At 41.2% G+C, this 22,077-nt stretch overlaps 1 protein-coding gene across 4 annotated transcripts in view; it reads right to left on the bottom strand.

Annotated features, from left to right (window-relative positions):
• The window catches only part of pax7b (paired box 7b), a 40,434-nt gene extending 19,662 nt beyond the window's left edge, over nucleotides 1–20,772 (bottom strand). The window contains exons 1-7 of one of the 4 annotated variants that reach the window (XM_028993082.1): nucleotides 20,480–20,772; nucleotides 20,011–20,246; nucleotides 19,288–19,414; nucleotides 18,915–19,046; nucleotides 8,579–8,778; nucleotides 4,932–5,097; nucleotides 4,662–4,858 (exon numbers count right to left, since the gene is read on the bottom strand). In XM_028993082.1, the coding sequence (XP_028848915.1) occupies nucleotides 4,662–4,858; nucleotides 4,932–5,097; nucleotides 8,579–8,778; nucleotides 18,915–19,046; nucleotides 19,288–19,414; nucleotides 20,011–20,246; nucleotides 20,480–20,564 (1,143 nt within the window). In that variant the 5' untranslated portion in view covers nucleotides 20,565–20,772. Of the gene's footprint in view, nucleotides 1–4,661; nucleotides 4,859–4,931; nucleotides 5,098–8,578; nucleotides 8,779–18,914; nucleotides 19,047–19,272; nucleotides 19,418–20,010; nucleotides 20,247–20,479 lie in introns of all 4 variants that reach the window. The other 3 variants (XM_028993080.1, XM_028993081.1, XM_028993079.1) reach the window with 3 other exon arrangements.
• Between the last annotated feature and the right edge of the window lie 1,305 nt (nucleotides 20,773–22,077).

Genomic DNA, 22,077 nt, shown 5'->3' on the forward strand with positions numbered 1-22,077 from the left:
CCCAGTTTGGTGCACCACAGCTATATCATTTGCTTCTGGCATCCACTTCTCCAAGAACAAACGCAGATCCCAACCCTCTGCACCCTCAAATATCAGGTTTTTTATTCACAATCTTATCTTCCAGCTTCTCCTGTGAAATGCTCTATGCAGGCATTTAATTTTGATATTTTCAATAGACTCCACAATATCATTGAATCTTGACAAAAATTCTGATTTCATAGAAGCTATAGAGGTTAATATTGCATCTGCTTTCTCAGCACCAATTTCACCTGTTGCATTGTCTGCTTCCACTACCATTAATTTTCTAGTTTCTCCTCTTTGTCACATTTACTCGGTCTCAGTATTGTAATATATGCTTATAGAAAAATTGGATTGATTTATTCAGATTAATAGAACATAATAATAGAGCAGTGAGACACGCATCTTCTTAAGTGGCTGCCATAACCAGAAGTCAACATACACTTTTGAATAATTTACTCTTTTAATAATTATTTTAGCATTTTTAGTAATGTACAATGTGCAATGTGAGAAAATTCATTACACTGTGAAAGGGGATTCTCTACAACATGGCAAACCTTTGTCAAAAATATGGAAGCAGATTCTGTTAACTGTCTCTCTAATACATCATGCACTTGAAAGTCTGTCTTATTTGACCTTTTGCAATTATTATTTTTATTTATGTTTTCCATATTCTGGAAGTGGAAAATGTTATCTTGAACCAGACATGACCAGGTTCTCCTTAACTAAAGATTTTGAGAATCAGCCCATAACATTATGACTAACCACAAACGTGCTTATTTTTGTGCCACCTATTACAGTCACATATCTATTCCTGAGTATGATGCTGCTTCTACCTATGTATACTATGTATATGTATGCTTCTACCTTGTATACAGTTTCTGCTCCCACTACATCTTTATGGCATGATTTTTTTATACACAAATACAAAAGGAACAGCATTATAGTGGTATTTATTTCCTACATGAAACAATATATCAAGTTTTACAATTGTACCGTTTATTAAATTATATTGTTTCTAATACAATATCCTCTGGATGTCAGAAGTAGGATCTGCTGAACTCTGCAAGATTGCATATAGATTCACAGCTTCTGGGATTTACTGTACTATATGCTGGCTGCTTCTGCCAGATAAATGTAAAGCGCATTTCCTTATTTGAGCTATTATCAGCACAGCGCAGCACTCGCCCACGCACAAACACCCTGGAATGGAAATAACCTTCCCTTTGTCCACTGCAGCCTTTCATCTGACTAACGTTCGCTCTCCAGGGAGAAAGGAACCTCATTCAGCACAACAACGCAGAGCAAACTAAAGATCTGTCCAGAGTGAATCCCATCAAGGTTCCAGCGTAGAGATGTGATTTTCTCCAGCAGCTTGTGCCATTGAGGGACACCTGTGATGCTAATCATTTTATTCTGCATAATATTTGTGCTCTTAAAAAAAAGAATTTTCTTTTCTTATAGCTCTGTTTTTATGGGACTGAGAGGCTGCATTTTGTATTGCTACATTTAATTTTATTATTATTAAACCTACATAAAAATAAAAGGGATCACAAGGGATTGTTCTGCACTCCAAACAAACACAGATTTTTTGTGACATTACTGACTACTAATAATTTATGCACTCCTGTTTACTCGCAGAAAAAAAATCCATGCAGAAAACATCCTGCTAGTGCATGTAATTTAAATTTCTTGTTCAATTTTCTTGTTCAATTTTCTTGCATCAGTTTCTCTCTCTCTCCCTCTCTGTTTGTAAAGCCTCTTACTTCCTGCTTGGAAATATTGACTGCATTTAAATTTAAATTTATGGTTTCTAATTAACTGACTGTAAATGTTGTTATCTTTATATATTCATTTCTATATTTTCATTTGTTGACAGGCCAATCACAGCTATAACACACAAGATTTATTATCACAGGCACGTCACCATTTCACTCATTGACATTCAGGTGCACAATATGTCGTCAACAGCAAAAAGGGGCCAAAAGTGATGGAACCAGAGCTCATTTTTTCCTCATCCCTCCCCACCCGCACCCCCTCTTCCTGCTATATTTTCTTTTTTTGACAAACTCTGTGCAGGCTTCTTAAGTATAATTCATCCAGTTTAAAGAGGCTGCAGTGCTAATGGAACTCCAGAGCGAGACGTCACTCGCTGCCTTATCTCTGGCAGACAGTTGTGAGTGGTGAGCAGTGCGGCCGGATCGCGGCGCATTGAGCCAGGCAGGCCTGAGGACATGGATCAAAGCGAGGCTGAGTGAGTCCCGCCCGCCTCTGATCCCCAGAGCTCAAACCAACCCATTCCCACCGCCTCCCAATGTAAATGGTGGCCGCGGTGTCTTCATTCCAAAACACAAATCTTTCTCCTCTCCTGCCTTCCTGTATTTATTTCATTCTTTCTCTTTCCTCTTGCGATCTGCTGTGAGTTCATGGATTTGTTTTGTCTTTCCATTTTGTGTGAAATTAAGGATTATTGTTTTATTATTAATAATAATCTTTTTATGCAGAGCATATAACTTTGACATTTTTTTATTAATTACTAATCTATTTTACACAATTATTTGAAGCAATTCAGAGGGTCTGTCTCCTTACATGCAGAGCATCTAAATATGTCATTTTTCAGACTTTTAAACTTTTTTTTTTGTTTTGTTATTTTAAGATATTATTTCAGATCTCTCATTCTTAAAAGATATTTTAAAAGATATTTCTAATTTTAGTCTTCATTTTGTAGGGAAAATGCATTTTATAAGACCAGTATTTTTCTCTACCCTGTAAAAAGCCAATCTTTTTTTTTAATAGTGTTTTGCTCACAAAATGTGTAGTATTATAACATATTATAACAAATGTGTAGTATCAGTAACATAATTCTTTTCAGATTTAAGAGGCAACATATAATGTCATTTATAATTCAAAAGAACAAACATAATGTTTACCACTGAAAATGTTTATGACATAAACCCATTTCTAAATTGTTTTGAACGTTAATGAATATTTAATTAATATAATTTAATGAATATAACACATCTGAGGTCATTCTTGATGTTGGAGCTGACATAATGTCCTTCTGGAGAACATCGTATTTTCCAGTATTTGCCCTGGACCAATAAACACTATTATCGGAGATATGAATTCATGAAACAAATTAAGGATGTCATTTAACGAAAATAATAAATAATAAAGTTCTAATATCAAACACATTATTAAAGAGAAATGGGGACAGATGAAGTAAATTCCACCATTTTAGATTAGATTTCTAAAAGCTATTTCAATAAAGGATTACAGCCATTACATTATTGACTATTCTTATTTAATTGTGTTTAATTGTTGTTCGTGTTGACCTATTCATCTATTTGTAACAGATCATAGATTTTTATACAACTACTCCCAGTTTTTTCTCAACATTTTTTGCAAACATTTTGATGTTAAATAACCTCAGAAGGAAGAGATGAGTATGAAAAATGGATGTACTATGTCTAAATCTTTAATTTTAACATAACTGGGAACAGCTGAATGAACTCTTCCCACAGTTAGATCTTGATGGCAGGGTGTGTGTGTGTGTGTGTGTGTGTGTGTGTATGTGTGTGTTTGAGGTAGCATCTTAAAATGGACATTTCCAATTATTCTGACATCAATAGCTGTCACAGACACAACTCACGCTGTTAAATATGGTAAAGATTTAGAGGGAATGTTATAACATGTTATTTAATGTTTAAAAAGATAATTCCTCACATGTGATCCTGGATGGTATTATAATCTTCAGTGTAAAACAGGACAGGGCTGGGGTTTTATCTTTTTTTTACCATTCCTACAGAAGGCACTGAACAGCCCCATTAATATAGAGCAGAAAAGCCACTGTGTTCCTAATATTTATGCAGGTTTGCAGCAATAGCATTAACACTTAAAGCCTTTCCTCTATGATTAACAATCAAACATAGAGGGAGACGCCTGTGTTATCCCCAACTCTCAAGCATAAGAGAAAATCTCTTTTTTTTGTCATCAAATCCCTAATTCTTTCTTCTTCGTGGGAAAAGAGTAATACCACTTTCCAATCTGCTTTACGAAATATTTGAAGAAAAAAGCCAATAAAGACTGTGTGAACGCCGCAGACAAATGCAGCAGTGAATTTAATTTCCACTCACCATTTCAATCTTATTTTCTGGTTGTTAGTCAGGTCTTGTTGCTGAAGGTGGGCAGTGTTGCACAGTACTGCAGTGTAATTTACATACATATTGATTGGAATACATATTGAACTGTTCCACAATGGTGCTGTAGAGCAGCATTGGAGTAAAGCAACCAAATGCAGGTGAGAACTGCACACAGAAGGTGTCATTATACTGTGCACTACTGACACAGGACACCACTTACACTACACACACCACTGATACTGGACACCAATAACCCAGCGATACATGACACCCCTGACAAAGTGAAGCACTGATACTGGACAAATCCCAGACACTGGACTTACAGCTGATACAACACACCACTCGTGGCACAGAGCTCACTATATGGAAACTATATGCCACTGCAATGACATACTGCAGGCCACTCCACAAACATACTGCAGGCCACTCGGTCAGCTTCATCAAAGTTGAAACAATTTAAAACCATTTAAATTCTTTTTGCATATATGCAGACACACTCACCTGAGTGGAGAGGCCATTACTGACAGTACTCATGTGGTTGCTGGATGCCGATGAGCTCATGAAGGTGTCCGAGTAGCCAGGGAAGCTGTGGCGGTTTGATGAGAGGCCGTACACAGCGCCGCTGTCAGCTGATAGTCCACCTTGGTGCACCGTAGACGGGGGGAGCGGTTGCGGCCTGTGGACAGTGCTACTGCCATCTGAAAAATAATTCGACGTTCCCATCCACAGCCACAAAATATATCAGGCAGACAACTGTGCTTGAAGACCTACCCTGTGATAGTGTGGTCGAGGGGTAGGTAGATTCTGGTAGCTGGTACGCAGGCAGGGTGGTCATTCCCGCTGGGGGGAATCCTCCCGGCAACAAGTGGTTAAAGGCAGCGAGCTGATTGGCACCGGCTTGCTTCCGCCACCTGGCTCTCCGGTTGCTAAACCACACCTGTGGAGGGAAAAGATGGTGTGAGCAAGAGATTTCAGAAGCTTTGTGATTTGACGAAGCAGTCCAGACTCCCGCTCTCTGAGATATGAAAAAAGTCTATATTTCCAACACGTGACCCGGACCTGCACTCCACGGCACCGGTTCTCGCCTGTTTGACATGCAGAGAGAGCGTTTAATCTGCTGCTGGTTCTCAAGAGGCCCGGCACATTGTGAGCGAGAGAAAAGGACAATAGGCTTTCAGAGAGCAGGGACACAAAGAGAGGCGTCCCTTTCAAACAGCTCATTCAGTCCAGCATCTAGCAAGGAGTAGAACACACACACGCACAATCTCTCACTCTTTTATCCTTCCTTCTGTAAACACTTCAGCTGTGCGAGGCACTTTGTTCTTATTGAAATGGTGTAAGACTTAGACTCTCTGATTAAAGCACATAATCATTGCAGTTATTTTTAAGAAATGCCAGAATGAGGTCATCAGTCGTGTGTCTCCAGCAGGCTTCTGAACCCTCACACAAGGAAAGTTCAATAACCCTCATTTTTTAGTCGGGTAACTGATATTAGTTTATTGAGGCTGAAAGGTAAAAACTAATGTGTGTCTGTATATGTGTGTTCTATAGTACTATATCTGCACAATGCAACGCAAGACAGCATGTTTGTTCAGTAACATTAATCACTATACTTTCCATTGCACGTGTTGTAAATATTGTCAGATTGAAGACCGGCACTGAATGTGATTTTAATGTAGGTGTTTGAAATGGCAGAAGTACATTTGCATGTTCAGTCTGGAATGAAGAACACAATCGGTGCTCTATAAGAGGATTGCATTCTGCATGAGCATCTTGATGCTCCACTTTGGAACCTGGTTGCAAAGTCACCATGGAAGAAGGATTTACTCTCTTCAGCGATGTCTTACTGCTTCACAGACACACTTGCATCATCAGAATCCAGCTCCAGAGAACCTGTATGAAATGGGAGCATACCCAGAAGAACAACAATGACTGCGACTCTATATTCTCTCTTCAGAAACTGTGAATGTGAGTTTTCAGAACAAAAATCTCTGCTCTGATGAAACTTGGACTCAGCTGTTTGGCCTCATTTCAAGGTACCATATCTGCAGGAAAACATGTGCTTCAAGTACCAAGTTGAGGATCTGAATATGGCTTTCAATACCATATTTCTCCAATGAGATGTTTTGTGAAGTGCATTTGGCAGACATTCTTATCCAGAGCGACTTACATAAGTGCTTTAAATTATCCATCGTTGAAATCCCTCGTTTGGTTCACTAGACCCGATTGGTAGATGCCATTAGCTTAAGAACTTAATTTTTATATATAGATCTTTAATGACTGAGCTGTTCAGACATCTAGTGAAGTTCATTCCACCACCTAGCAGCCAAGACAGAGAGGAATCTAGATGAATGCTAGTGGAGGGAACGCAGTAGTGGAGTGGTGTGAGAGAATTTGGGAAGGTTGAAAACAAATCATGCTGCAGCGTTCTGTTTCAGCTGGAGAGTTGTGTAGTGCCAAGTGGAAGACCAGCCAGGAGTGAGTTACAGTAGTCTACTTTGAAGATGACCAGGGTTTGAAACAAGACTGATTTGGGACTTGAAGCTGATTATATATGCTACGTTCTAGGCTCCAGCATTCCTTGGCATGTAGAACCTATTTAGACATGGCAGCGTACTCTTTGAGCAGGACAATGAGCCCTACCACCATGTTGAGGATGATTCAGGTCTATATGTCTATAGATTGAGATGCAAACACAAAAAAAATCCATGAATTTCATCTCTTATACATATCTTATATGCCAGCCATGGCTCACAAGACTCCTGACTGAGACCCATTAGAGAAGACACATTTCCTGACAGATGTTCCACTGGGGTTTTGTCATTGATCCCTCAGTGCCAACAGTTCCTCTCACTCCCAGACATCCCAGACTCCCAGACATCTGCAGTTTTGGATAGTGGAGTAAGTGAACAGACATTCATGCATGGGTTCTGGCAGGAGCCAAGAGGCTCAGATACCATCCCCTCCCAAGATGAAATGATTCCAGTGTAGTGGCAAAAACACAAAACACACTGTCATTTCTACATTATTTTGGTTTGTTCCTGCTGCACAAACGATCATGCACAAGAGTTAAGGTGCAAAAAGTAATTCAAACAGCTGCTGTCATAACTCCTGACCTCAAAACTTCCCCCACAGCCAACAGCTGAGGAGCTGAATCCAGACACACGTCGACTCTCTCAACAGATATAAAAATGCTTCATCGTGCATGAGGAGCTGAATCCAGACACATGTCATCTCGCTCAACAGGTATAAAAAATGCTTCATCGTGCATGAGGAGCTGAATCCAGACACAGGTCACCTCTCTCAACAGGTATAAAAAATGCTTCATCGTGCATGAGGAGCTAAATCCAAACACAGGTCGAGCCTCTCAACAGGTATAAAAATGCTTCATCGTGCATGAGGAGCTGAATCCAGACACAGGTCACCTCTGTCAACAGATATAAAAAATGCTTCATCGTGCATAAGATGCTGAATCCAGACACAGGTCACCTCTCTCAAAAGATAAAAAAAGGCTTCATCGTGCATGAGGAGCTGAATCCAGACACAGGTCACCTCTGTCAACAGGTATAAAAATGCTTCATCGTGCATAAGAAGCTGAATCCAGACACAGGTCACCTCTCTCAAAAGATAAAAAAAGGCTTCATCGTGCATGAGGAGCTAAATCCAGACACAGGTCACCTCTCTCAACAGGTATAAAAAATGCTTCATCGTGCATGAGGAGCTGAATCCAGACACAGGTCACCTCTCTCAACAGGTATAAAAAAGGCTTCATCGTGCATGAGGAGCTAAATCCAGACACACGTTGACTCTCTCAACAGGTATAAAAATGCTTCATCGTGCATGAGGAGCTGAATCCAGACACAGGTCACCTCTCTCAACAGGTATAAAAAATGCTTCATCGTGCACGAGGAGCTGAATCCAGACACAGGTCACCTCTCTCAACAGGTATAAAAATGCTTCATCGTGCATAAGAAGCTGAATCCAGACACAGGTCACCTCTCTCAAAAGATAAAAAAAGGCTTCATCGTGCATGAGGAGCTAAATCCAGACACACGTTGACTCTCTCAACAGGTATAAAAATGCTTCATCGTGCATGAGGAGCTGAATCCAGACACAGGTCACCTCTATCAACAGGTATAAAAAATGCTTCATCGTGCATGAGGAGCTGAATCCAGACACAGGTTGAGTCTCTCGACAAATAAAATGCTCAGGGCATTCTTCTGACTATCCTTTTTGTTCATTTGGAAGTGAATGAGGTGTGGAAGTTGTTGTGGATGATCTATGTAAGGTGGACACAAGCATTTAACACAACCTTTGAAATCTTTGATTTCTCGTCATTTTGCTGTTCATTATATGTTCCCAGTGAGCTGTCTTTCTGTTGTGTGTGCGTGTGTGTGTGTGTGTGTGTGTTCCATTACCTGCACCCGTGCCTCAGTCAGTTTGGTTCTCTGGGCGAGCTCCTCTCGAGTGTAGATGTCAGGGTAGTGTGTTCGCTCAAACGCCTTTTCCAGCTCCTCCAGTTGCTCGGCTGTGAAGGTGGTGCGGCTGCGCCGCTGCTTGCGCTTCAGGGGGAGGTCCGGCTCGGATTCAACATCTGAACTTTCATCCATGTGGGCACCTGTACAGGTTGGGCAGAGGGTCCACAGACTTCAATCAGAAAATGACTAGTGGAAGTTGTACTTTTTAAACAATGTGCTAGTGCTGTGCAAATGTAGATGTATTCACACCCCAGCAACCCCTGGAGTGGTAGATCAATCTTCCAATATGACCCCACATGACAGAGTAGCTGTCATGCCCTCAGCCTGTCTGTCCTCACATGTACCCTGTCTCTGCTCCATTCATCATCACTGCCTGCACCAACACATTACGTAAGAACTAACAGATTGAGTCAGATTTAGTCTGTTTTTGTTTATTGAAGTTGATTTTTTTGCTTGTGTCCTCCACCCTTTTCCTGTGAACTGGCAGTATGGAAATATTTGCAGTACATTATTGTGTTCATTATTTTAGAAACAGAGCTCTCTCATTGACTTTAAAATAACTGCAGAAGATTATCTGTCTACCACAATCATGAACGGATAATAATTGCTCTTTAAGGGAAAATGGGGAGATATGGCTGAGATGAAATTGAAACTAACACAACATGGGTGTGGGTGGTGAAGGAAGCGGGCATCCCTTTTCAAATCTAAGATGGTTTTGAAGAAGAAGCATCTCAATGTAGTCTGTCAGTAAACAACCACAGCGTATTTCACAAATCCCTTTAATTACATGCTAAGAGAGTTCTGCTTCATGTGTGTGTGTGTTGAGGCAAAAAGTATACAATTGTCATGATCTAGACCGGCAGGGGTTACTCCGGATCCGGAGTTCGGACCGGAGTTTCATGTTCGTCTCGTGTAATGTTCCCTGATCGTGTTCACCTGGTGTATATTTATAAAACTATCCTGTTCGTGTCTGTTCACCGTCGGGTCATTGTGCGTGTTCATGTTCCCTTGTCTCGTGTATTTTATATTAAACCCCTGTCCTGTGATCGTGCGAATGCGTCCTCCTTCACCGCCATGTCCAGCCCACCCGTGACAGAATGACCCGACCACGTGGACGTAGCCGATCTACGCCCCGCTGAGCTCCAGGGAACCGTGGATGGTCGGGAGGACGTCTGCTCCACAGATCCATGTCCAAGGTTCCATGTATGGACGTCCCCCGACGCCGCCGTCTCGTCCGGATTCCAGCGACGCACCTCCGGTAATCGCCAGTTCCCCGCCATGATCCATGTCATGTTTTATCGGTTCCCCAAGCGTGACAGACTCTCGGTGGCCTACGAAAGCTACCGTGGGGTGGAGAGGACCTGTCACGCGGTCCATGTTCCCCCTTTCGATTCCGGAGGCGGGGAGTACCGACGAATCCGTGCGACCGGACCTCGATGTCCTAAGAAAGCTACTGTGGGGTCGAGGAGACCGGTCGCGCAGTTCAGGTGCTCCCGGCGATAACCGAGACAGGGGAGGCGGCGAACTTTCCAGCGGGGCATGCCGGAGACTGACCGGAGTGACGGTGCCTGCGGACGGCGGACAGGATGCTGGTCCCCCACGGACGAGCCGTGCTTTGGCCTGGGCCTGACGCCGCCGGTGCAGGACAACCGCCACTCGTCCTTAAGAACTTCTCCCCCCTTTCATGGACCGTTTTGTGGGCACTCCCAGGTGGTAGTGCCTTTGAGGGGGGAGTACTGTCATGATCCGGACCGGCAGGGGTCACTCCGGATCTGGAGTTCGGACCGGAGTTTCATGTTTGTCCTGTGTAATGTTCCCTGATCGTGTTCACCTGCTGTCTATTTATATAATTGTATAAAACTACTGTTCGTGTCTGTTCGCCGTCGGGTCATTGTGCGTGTTCATGTTCCCTTGTCTCGTGTATTTTATATTAAACCCCTGTCCTGTGATCGTGTGAATGCGTCCTCCTTCACCGCCATGTCCAGCCCACCTGTGACAATAATATATGATAATACATGATATATATACTCTTCACACACATTCATTTCAGTGGAGACACTCGGTAATGTGTCTTACTCAGGTACACAATGGTAGTAACTGGGGTTTGAACCTCATACTTTGTGCTCTTCTGGACAACAAAGAGATTAACTGCCTTGGGAAGCTCATAAAACTCTCAAACTTTTGCATTATTTGGGCCATTGAATTAGATTTAAGTACTTCCATTGCTTAGGTTTGGAAAAAATATTATAATATTTTATGTTTGTTTTTTCCTGTGTCTGTCCAATCTGTGACTGTGTGGTGGTGCTCAATCATCGAAAGTATACAGTACACTCTGTACTGTACTGCTCTCATTTTTACTTTACTTTACTTTATTTTACTTAGCAGACGACTTACAAGAGGAAGACAACAGAAATTCTCATTCAGTTTCTACAGATTTTGAGTTACAAGTTACATTTTTTTAGAGTTACTTTTTAGAGTTACAAGTTACAAAATTAGGAATGAACACATGCGGAGTTCTGTACTTAACAAAAAAAGGTGAAATAAGTGAAAACATGTTTTATATTCTAGTTTCTTTGCTCTGAACTCGATGAGCTTCAAGAGGTCGTCACCTGAAATGCTTCTCCAACAGTCTTGAAGGAGTTCCCAGAGGTGTTTAGCACTTGTTGGTCCAGATCACCCCAAACCATCTGGATTGGGTTCAGGTCCGGTGACTGTGGAGACCAGGTCTCCACTTTTTGTTAAGTACAGAACTCCACATGTGTTCATTCATAGTTTTGATGCCTTCAGTGAGAATCTACCAACGTAAATGGTCATGAAAATAAAGAAAACACGTTGAATGAGAAGGTGTCCAAACTTTTGGCCTGTACTGTATGTTTAATACAGCATGACAACCGGATTCATAGCTTATGAGCCAACATTCCAACTTTTTATGTTGAGTTTTTCATTTAAATAATTTTAGTAATTATGTAATTCAAATGTGTTTATTAACAATTTGTACCATATTTGATCTGAAGGTTCTAAAACATGATAGACATGCATATGCAGATTGGGGAGAGAAAATCCTAATCAGGTCATGGAGGTGTTTTCGTTCTAAAAGCCTGGGTCTGGTTCCTAAAGAAACAGGTACCCCATGTCTCCCTGCCACCTCCCTGACCCCAAATCCCTCAGAATCCCACACGGGCCACAGTTTTCATTTCAGGGACAGCGTGGGATTTATATGTTCTCGTCTACATTCTGCAGGATTTAGGCAGTGAGGAAATATGCCCTGCACCCACCTGGGCTTTGAATCTGAGAAGAGATGCCACAATCAGAGACTGGTCTTTATAGTGCCAGTTATCACTCTGCCTGAGGATGAATACTGTCACTAAACCAGATTTTCATAATCTGGTCACTGTCTGTCCCATTCAGGACAATTCATACTGACCACATCAGAAAAGAGAAGAATCTCTGCTGAGTGAGACAGCGGACAGGTGAGAACTTGCCTCTGTTATAAGAAAAGAACTAGGCCAACAGTGCAGGCAGGCAGTGTCCCCGCATGCCAGGACTCATGCATCCTGCTGCAGCAGGGGGCCTGAAATCTCCGGCATGCCTGCTTCCATCCCTACAGAGATGCATTTTCTCCTTGGAAAGCATTTCATTGGAAAGGACAAAAAAAATCTTCTCCGAGACAGCTTCTCTGAAGACAAATCCATTAATTTTTTAAAAACCTTTTATCTGTATTTAAAACAAAAGTAACATATAGATTACTACAAAGTGACAGTTTTAATTCCATTTGGAAGTGCAGGGGAATATTTATCGGGATTTTTTTTTTAAGTAATTAAGAATGATTGCTAATGCATTTCTTTCTGCATGTATTCCTTAAGGGCTTAGTGGATTGCAATACTTTACTAATTGGTATAACAATCTGGAATTAGACATTTGTTTCAAGAGAGGTTAAAAATGCATTCAGACACTGAAATTATGAATATTCATAGCTACTGTAAAATTCTTCATTTAATAGTTCGTGGAATAACAATGTGTAAAATCTATAATTTTTTTTCTGTGTATTTGTGTATGTATGTATGTGTGTGTGTGTGTGTGTGTGTGTGTGTGTGTGTGTGTGTGTGAGTGTGTTTTTGTCTGTGTGTGTGTGTGTGTGTGTATATATATATATATATCTAGATATAGATAGAGAGAGAGAGCGAGAGAGAGGCTCTGAAAGACAAGGTGCTCTGGATAAGCGAGTCTGATAAATGATAAATGCCATATATGAGAGAGATTCATGGCTGTTTCTGGCTGGAGAGGACTGATTTAGGACAGAGAATGTACTAGACAAGAACGTAATGTACTACACCACAATTAGAGCACACATTTAAGATCATCCCTGCCCTTCCTCTCTTCTCCAACCCTATATCCTCCCTCTTTGACTGCCATGGCCATTATGCCCAGAGGGCTTTACTAATCTAATGTAATGTACTAAATGCTGATTAATTTATAACTATTTTGAAATGAATTTTCCTGGATTTTTTTTTTGTTATTCCTTTGTCTCTCATTGTTCAAATAAACATACATTTGAAATTATACAGTGATAATTTCTTTGAAAGTGGGAAAATGAAGTGTTACAATGGCACCTCACATTTTGTAGGATCCTTGACAAATGCAAAATTGAGATGGCTAAGTGGTTGGGCAATAGTTTGTGGGATGTTCCTCATCTGCAACGGTCAGGACCCAGCCCAAGTGGCACCAAGACACATGCTTTGTGAGTGAAAAGTTTGTTTCTGTTTAAAATGTTGTAGAATAATGTAGGAGGAAAGCTGTGACAAAGTGAAGTACCTTCTGTAGCAGATCCACAAGGTGGATCAAATATGGATAACAGAGATGAGCAGCTAGAGTAACAATGTAAAATAGGTTCAAATAGAATTATTATATATCTCACAAATGTTTTATTATTTAAATTGTCATGATTCAGTCTTTTTGTGTTTAATGCAGTAATCGTTCATTTTGATGATTGTGAAGGCTTGGTTTAAAGAAGGTGAAGGTGAAAGTGAAGTGATTGTCATTGTGAAGCATAGCAAGCACAGAACATGGTGCACACAATGAGGACACGATGCACACAATGTGTCCTCTGCATTTAACCATCCTCTTAGTGAGCAGTGGGCGGCCATGGTAGGCGTCCAGGGAGCAGTGAGTGTATATGAATCTTGATATACTTAGAGAAAATCGAACTAAATGGCAAGTAGAAACACAAATATGTAAACCAATAAACATTAAAGTGTGGGTTGAATTTTTTCAGTTTAAAGAGAAAGTCGTTAAACACTGGGATCTCAGACATGCCTGACTACTCAACATTCTGCTCAGAGTTTAGGGATGAAAGGCCATCGAGAAGAAGCTGCAACTGAAAAAAAGGAACAGAAAGGGAAGGCTCTATAATCTTTGGCTCCCACAACAAACAATTAAGCTCCTTTTCTTTCCGAAGTGCAAAGAAAGTGGAGGAGAGGTGATGGGAGATGGTCTTTTATCGGCCCTGTCATGTGCATGAAGGCTTGGCGGTCTTTGTGTGCGTGTGCACTCACCTTCAACAAGAGCGCAGGGGACACAGGGCCTCCCAGCCCTTTCAGCCAGATAGAAGGAGCACCTTAGGGGGCCATTTACACCTGAAAAGAGCCCAGACAGGCCTGCGCTGCTCTGTGGGCCATCACTAAACGCTGCCATATTGACTCTGCTACAGCAGCTAGCCAGCTTATTAATCCATTATGGACTGCAGAGCCACAACAAATAGGCCACTCTTTATTGACTTCCAATGAAAATAAGTATCTGCATAAACAGAAGAATGTATCTATGGAAGTGACATGAAAAGCTAACAAGTGTGTAAAGAAACATTTATAACTCAACATTTTTTTAAGAAGACTTCCACAAATGTACTAAACCTTTTTGTATACATTTGTTTTTATTAAATAATTTGACATTCGATTTAGAATTAGCAATATTTTTTTTTCCTCATTTTTACTATTAATAATTCTATTTGCTGGCCATTTGCAGAGATATTGTAGTTTTGTCACACCAGGGACCTTCAATAGGTTTGAAATAGTTTTTTAAAAATGTTTAATATTTCTTTAAAGTTTTTTGTTGACTATGAGAGCATTTTTTGCACCAATGTTTTGATTTATAAGTAAATTAATATATATATATATATTTTTTTTAGATTAACTTAAATAAATAACAGTAACCCCAGCACTGTCTATAATCTGAATAAATACAATGTGAGTAATACATCCTAGTTTTTAAAATCTGTGTGCTTTTCTATAAAAACAGACACGATACAATCCTGGGCTTGGAGGAGAGATATGAAGGCAGTGTGACAATGACAGCGTGGCTTCCCTGCCCCCAATTGCAGTCAGTGTGATATCAGGGCATTTATAAAATAAAGTCTTCAGCAGCCAACACGACTGTGTATTAACTGGGTTAAAGCAGCATCGTAAATACAGAAATGCTGACAGTCACTTTAAACACTGATTTAGATTATCTGTGTATTTTAATGCAGTGCCTCAGTTGACTGCTCAAGGCTTAAAATGCCAAAAGTTTTAAATGGGGGGAAAAAAATCGAATTTCAGAAAAAAAAGCAGATTAATAATCATAGATGAAGATTTTTCTCCTTCAAACAAATAAGTGATTTTGGAATGTTGAACCTCTTTGAAGCTTATGGGCAAAAGAGCCTTTGAAAGGCTTCCAGATATTTTCATTTAAGTGCTGGGGATCGCCTCCTTCTCATACTGCACTCATCCCCTGTGGACTTCACCTCAGGAAAGAGGTAAGGAGAACATTCTGCTGCACAAAACTCATCATGTCGAGTTCTGACCTGCCGCTGACAATTCAAGAACATTTACATGTGCAGTTTTTGGAATGATGATGATGATGATGATGAAATTAAATGAGTGTGTGTGCAGCCCCAGGACAAACTGGCAGCGGCTGTGGAAATAAGCCCATTAGTTACCAAAGTGCAACAAGCCTGTTAGGGTTCTGAGCGAGGCGGCCTATTCACTTCCACTCTCTGTGGCCCGATCTGAGAAACATCCTCTCATCCTCTGAATGAGTGCAGAGCAGAAACGGACAAAGCTGATGCAGAAAAGGGGGATGGGAAGAAACGGAGGATGTGAAAACGGGCCAGCATTTGCCCTTGAACTTGGAACAAGGTGACAAAAAAACAGCAATCACAAGCCAATTGATTGTCCTTTTTAAAAAAAAAAATCTCAGAGAAAGAGTAGATAATAAGAACAGACCCAGGGATTTAAAAAGCCAGATGTAATGTGAGTGTAATTACTTCATCTCACCAAACAGATCTATTGACACTCATTTTCTGGAGGTGAAATCAAATCTACAACGATCGCAGAAACATAAAGCCTCCTAACAGCCCAGTCAACAGTTATCTAACGTATGACGTTAATGCTGTTGTGGACAATACAACACTTTCTGTATGTAAATGAGTTGGGAAGATTTGGTCTTCTTTATTTGTTTTAAGTGTTCTCATCCTCTCTAACAGCCGTCCAGAGTGTAATCTCCCCCTAATCTTCCTTGTGCCTGGCCCTTACCGCCCACATCGTGTTGGTTAACTTCCTCAGATGAATATGCAGCACCAGCACCTGCCAGCCCCCCAGAAACCCCGCCCGCTTTCAGGGATCGAACCTTGGGCAAGAGAGGTCATGAATCACGGCGCTCATTGTGCCGGGGTGCAGGTCCACTGGGACAGCGCTCTTTGTGTGGATAGTCCCCAGAGTGAAGCTTCCTGCTGCACATTCACTGTTGACATCTGTAGCCTCATAACTAATGACGGAGTCTTCTTCTGAACGTCATACAATTCCACTTAGTGACAATTATGGGATCTTTACTCCCAAAACAAAACCACAGCTCTTCAGCTGCATGATGAAAGCGCTGGAATACTCCCTTTTAGTCTGGATTTCCATATTTCCCTTCTGAGACCTGACACCTGCTGAACAAGGACTTTAATTTTGACACACAAAACAGCCCGAGCACCAACTGAGCACGTCCAGATTGGACACCTCCCACCGCAGATGTACATTAATGCAAAAAAATACAGATCTGCCCAGCGCAGAACAGGGACTGCTGTCTGGCCTGATCGTGTCAGGGTGATCGTCCATTCAAAGGTATTCAAGCATTGGCCTTTCACACACAAAGGCAGCCATTTTATAAACTGTCCCCTTGTTACCCAAAGGCTTTAGTTCCAATTGTCTTCCTCCTCTTAATAAACTTTTGGAGGAGTTCATCAACTTGCCTGAGTGGCCAAAGCAGTCGGTCTAAAGCTTCACAATTCTAGGCAGTTCGCTGCCGCCCTTTTTCCACTTTTCAAGTGACTGGCTACCAAAAGAGAGGGCAGCCTGTCAAATTCAGACTGAGACAAAGGCGCTGGACTTACGGAACAAAAGACACTCATCAAGAGGAACCACTGCTTACTTTTCACCCAAATCCATTAAAGTCAAATGTGGAAATCGCAGAGCACTTAAACTGTCATTCAGCTCGTTCAAACAATGCATGCATTCTGGGATGAATTTGTGAAGATGCACAAGATATAGCCAAGGTTATAAAGGCTAGGTTATGAAAACAAGTTCATATCAAGCTCTGGATGAAACAGAATAGAAATTCTACTACAGCACTTCATTCAGATGGTCAACAGAAATTATGGACAGTGGCTGCACAGCAAGGCTGAGTTTTCCAAAGGTTGAATCCTATGATGAATATGATTCTTCCTGAGACTCTTGCGCACATTTGCTGGACTTTTTGTGGGTAGACCAGGTCTGGCGATGCCTAAATTGGATTTCCTGGAGACAGCCAGGTCCTGCCTGGAGACATTTGGAGGGTACAAAAAATTCCCTGAGAAGAGCTGTGGAATATCAGAGTGGAGGAAACATTTTGGGGGATTTGTCTTTCACACACTGCTGACCCGTGAACTAATATTTGAGTAAAAACGCTGCTTTGTCGGCAGCGCACTCTCCGCTTTGTCTAATGATTTCTTTTGTGAGCTGATCAGCCTCCCGTTGGCTTTCCAGACAGGATTCCTGGCGTCTGTCGGCAGGAATGAAAGTGGGATTATGAGACGGATACTGAACACACCATAGTAAAGTATCTCCTACCATCCCGAGCCGAGGAGACCAGGACGAGACGTCCAAAAATCAACAAGTACTGAAACAGAACCACAGAGACACTCCCAAAACCAGAGACAAAGTCTAGCAGAGCGCACTGGTCTAGTAATACACAATCTGGCTTTTTTTCAGGGTTCAGAGTTCAGCTTGTGGGTCACATCTACTGGATGACCCCCTCTGTGGTGGTGGGTGGCAGTGGGTTATATCGATAATAAAAGGTATATCACATGACATATTTGAGCTAGAATCAGGTTTAATGTCATGTTCTTTGGAAAGACGAAAGCGCTTTATACAGAAGATATTCACGACCCCCACAATGCAGAAGACATGAAATCGTTCGTAAACGTTCGTTCCAGCAGCCGTCGTTGTTCCTGTTGTTTGTTTCGCAGCCTGTAGTATTATATGAGTATGATTATGTGTGTTTGGTTAAAGAACAAATTATTGTTATAGCCACACTGCCGAATATCACTGTTCAGACGCCGCATGAAAAACGACATTAAATCCACAAAATTGATATTTCACTCGATGATCGGAAATGAATATGAATGATGTTTCTGGTAATTATAACGCGTTGTCAAACAATATTATTCATGTGATTGATGAAAAAATTACACCTTGTTCTCTATGTACTTAAATATATTGATTTTGTGTCTAAAATGTCAGAAAAGATTTATTAAAATCCATCAAAAGAATACGTTTGAAATCAGCTTTGGATAGGATCAGAAAAAAATATTATATCCTCTGCATTAATAAGAAAAAATTGGTGAAATGAAAAAGAAAGGAGAAAATTAGTTGAATGTAATGAACGGACTGTGTAATAAAAATTCCGGAATTTAATTAAAATGAGTACATTTTTGAATTGCAGAAATGAGTGGATTGTGAGTGACGTTTTTTGGTATGAATACATTTGTAGTAAATGAATAAAAAATGAACGTATTAAAATAATCGTGCTTTTGGGGGGAAGCGCGCCCGGGGCGCGTCGCAGATGAAAGAGAGGAGGAATAAACGCGCTAAACGCGTTAAACGCTCCGGAGATTCGGGGGAATGCGCCACGCGTCCGAATGTTCTCTGAGACGAGTGTGCGGCGTGGAGTGGGTTCAGGGGAACCCTTTGAAAGGAGATCGGTGTGCCCGCAGCGGCGGTACCTTTCTGATCCGCGAGAATCCCGTCGATGCTGTACTTCGTCTTCTTCTCCACTCCTCCATCCTTCTTCTCGCAGTCCTCTTCATCCTCCTTCCTCCCGAAGCGAGCTCTTAGCACGCGACTGATGGAACTCACTGACAAAGTATTATTACTATTATTAATATCACCATCATTAGTACACTGAAAAAAATGAAGCAATCTGTCATACCTAATATTTCAGCATCGGTTACAGCAGATTATACTGGTTTACTTACAGCACGTCCATGCTGAAATATGCGGCGTGACAGATTCCTTCATTTTCTTCACTTGGTTCAGTGCACAAGTATTATTGTCGAGGTTTAAACGTGAAAAGTCTCTTACCAGATGAAGCCTCACCTGAGGGAACAGAGCTTCGGTCGCAGATCCCGTCCTTCAGCAGCTTGTCCCGTATTTCCCAGCTAAACATTCCCTGGTTGTCCCGCTTGTAATCCTCAATCCGTTTCTCCACGTCCGACGTGGCGACCTGCTTTTTTTTTTAATCCCACAAAAATATATATATTAACAGCCATAAAAAATATGAATGGAATATTGGTAATAGTAACTAATATTATTGGTTTAACAATCAGACGTTTGTAATAATTATTATTATTGTATTTATTATTGTTGTTATTATTATTATAAAATGATATTATATATTTATGGTTCAACAAGCAGACGTTGATTATTATTGTTGTTATTATTATAAAATAATATTATATATTAAGGGTTCAACAATCAGACATTTATTTATTATTGTTGTTATTATTATTATAAAATATGATTATATATTAATGGTTCAACAATCAGACGTTTACATATTATTATTATTGTTGTTGTTATTATAAACGAATATTATATAGTAATGGTTCAACAATCAGACGTTTATTATTATTGTTGTAGTTCTTATTAAATAATATTATATATTAAATGTTCAACAATCAGACGTTTGTTTATTCTTATTGTTGTTGTTGTTGTTATTAAATAATATTATATATTAATGGTTCAACAATCAGACGATTATTATTCTTATTGTTGATAAATAATACTATATCTGGAACTGGTTTTTCTCGGTGAACTCACCCTGGGTTTACTTCCCCCTATCGCGCCGGGCCGGATGGATCCCGTCTCCTGGTACCGACACAGGATTTTGGACACGCAGCCGTGGGACACGCGGAGCTGGCGGGAGATGACGCAGGGCCGGATGCCGTGATGCGCCATCTCCACGATTTTGTGGCGAATATGATTCGGCAGAGGACGGCCGTTGATGAAAACCCCCCCGAGCTGGTTCACCCGACCCTGTCCCAGAGGGGTGGACACTGCAGGAGGCCGGAGAGGAACGAATGAAAAACCATCACAAATGAATCAATAATGAAAAAGTGATCTTGAAACGTTGGCTCTCAAAGTGAAAAGAATGAAATAAGAATGAAGCCATTTCTGTCGTGGACTGGATCTGAGATTTTAATTTCACTGCTCGATTATAAGCAGAGAAACCGTTTCGGTGATTCAAGTTCATTCCTTTAATGCCTGACTTCTCGCCCCCTTTTCCTACCTTCCAGTGGGAATGTGGTGCGTGGGTAATTTTGTCCCGGCGCCGGGCGCATCATTCTCGGTACGGATCCCGGGAGAGATGACATCCTGCTGTGGACCCGCAGTCCAGACCGTCCGGACAGGACAAAAGCAGCTCCTGCGGTCACGGAAGAGGAACGAAACCCCCCAAAAAATGGTTGAAAAAGCGCGCGTGAGCGTGGATAATGGAACCCGGGCGCTCGGGGGTGGGGGCTTCCGAGGGACAAAGGTGACTTAATTCGTGGCGGTGTCCTGTTAAAGCCCTGGTAGCTTGTGATGCCGTGTCTGGTTCAAGTGGAGAAGTTTGCGCGCGCGGGAGGTTGGGTGTCGCGCTCGCTGATTGGCTCGCCGGAGCCCCTTAATTCGCGATGAAAACGGGGCTCCCCACAAAAACGCCGGGCAAGGGGCCCGTTTAATAGTGGATGTGGGATCAGGCTGGGCTCGTCGGTCCCTTCGTGCATCATACTGGTGTTCTGTGGACATTTCCTTTTTATGTCCCCGCACAACACACCCTCCCAACAATTAGGGTCGTGGGGATGAAATGGCGATTAGACACGCAGACGCGTCGGTGGGACCAGAGGGACGATCTGCAGTCAAAAAGTAAATCTATCCTTTAAAAACACAGGCCAGAATTCACGCCCGAGATTTGAAGTGAGAGTCTTTTTGACAGGTCATGTCACGCAAGAAGGCTGCAAATGTGCATGGTTACAAATGTTATTAAGAAAAAATATGAAATCCATAATCTGGTGTAGCTAACTATAAATTACGCACTTCTTCTCTCCAATAAGCCTCGTTTTTTATTTTCTATTTTAATTGTCGCTTTCGTATGTATATAGTTTTATGTCGGTCACAGACATAAATCAACTTTTTGGACATTTGGAACCCCGGTGAAATGTCACGGGAGTTTTAGGAAGGAACCCCGCGCAAATTTTACTCTTCACCCACGAGGTTCCAAAGTCACTTTTCTAGAACCCAACAATCCAAACTAATATTAAACACGAAACGCGTAACAGAAGCGAAAATGAAAATGAGCCAAAACGAGTGGAAGCGTGGGAAAATACCATCATCATCATCATCTTTATCAGGATTCTCTTTACAGATGTTAGATGGCGCTGCACAGGTTGAAGACGTTTTTGAATGGTCTTAATGTGAATTAACTGTGAATTAATGTCCCTCGTGAGGTAGAAAAACGTGAACATACCTGTAAAATATGATTATGCGGATTTCAGTGCGGCCTCCATCCCCCAGAACATTGATTAAATATTAAAAAGTAACAGCCCGTCAGAGGGTTCGGGTTGCCTACTGTATTTAGTCCTAATGTCTGGTCCTTCCATCTTTATTCAGTTTGTACATTACCTAGTTGCAGTACTGTATTCTTCATTACATAAGAATATTTCTTTCAAGTAATTTAAAGATTATGACAATAAGAAGATTTTATGGTTTTACATTATTTAGCTATTATCTTCATTTTAACGATCAGTTGTGATGTTCATTTTGGTATATTTTGATTTAGTACTTTTTTTTTATTTCGTTATAATTTCATTAGCTTTTTAAAACACATTAAATTCAGGGGAGGATCTT

The sequence above is a fragment of the Denticeps clupeoides genome, chromosome 10 (genome assembly GCF_900700375.1).
Source record: "Denticeps clupeoides chromosome 10, fDenClu1.1, whole genome shotgun sequence".
Taxonomy (NCBI): Eukaryota; Metazoa; Chordata; class Actinopteri; order Clupeiformes; family Denticipitidae; genus Denticeps; species Denticeps clupeoides.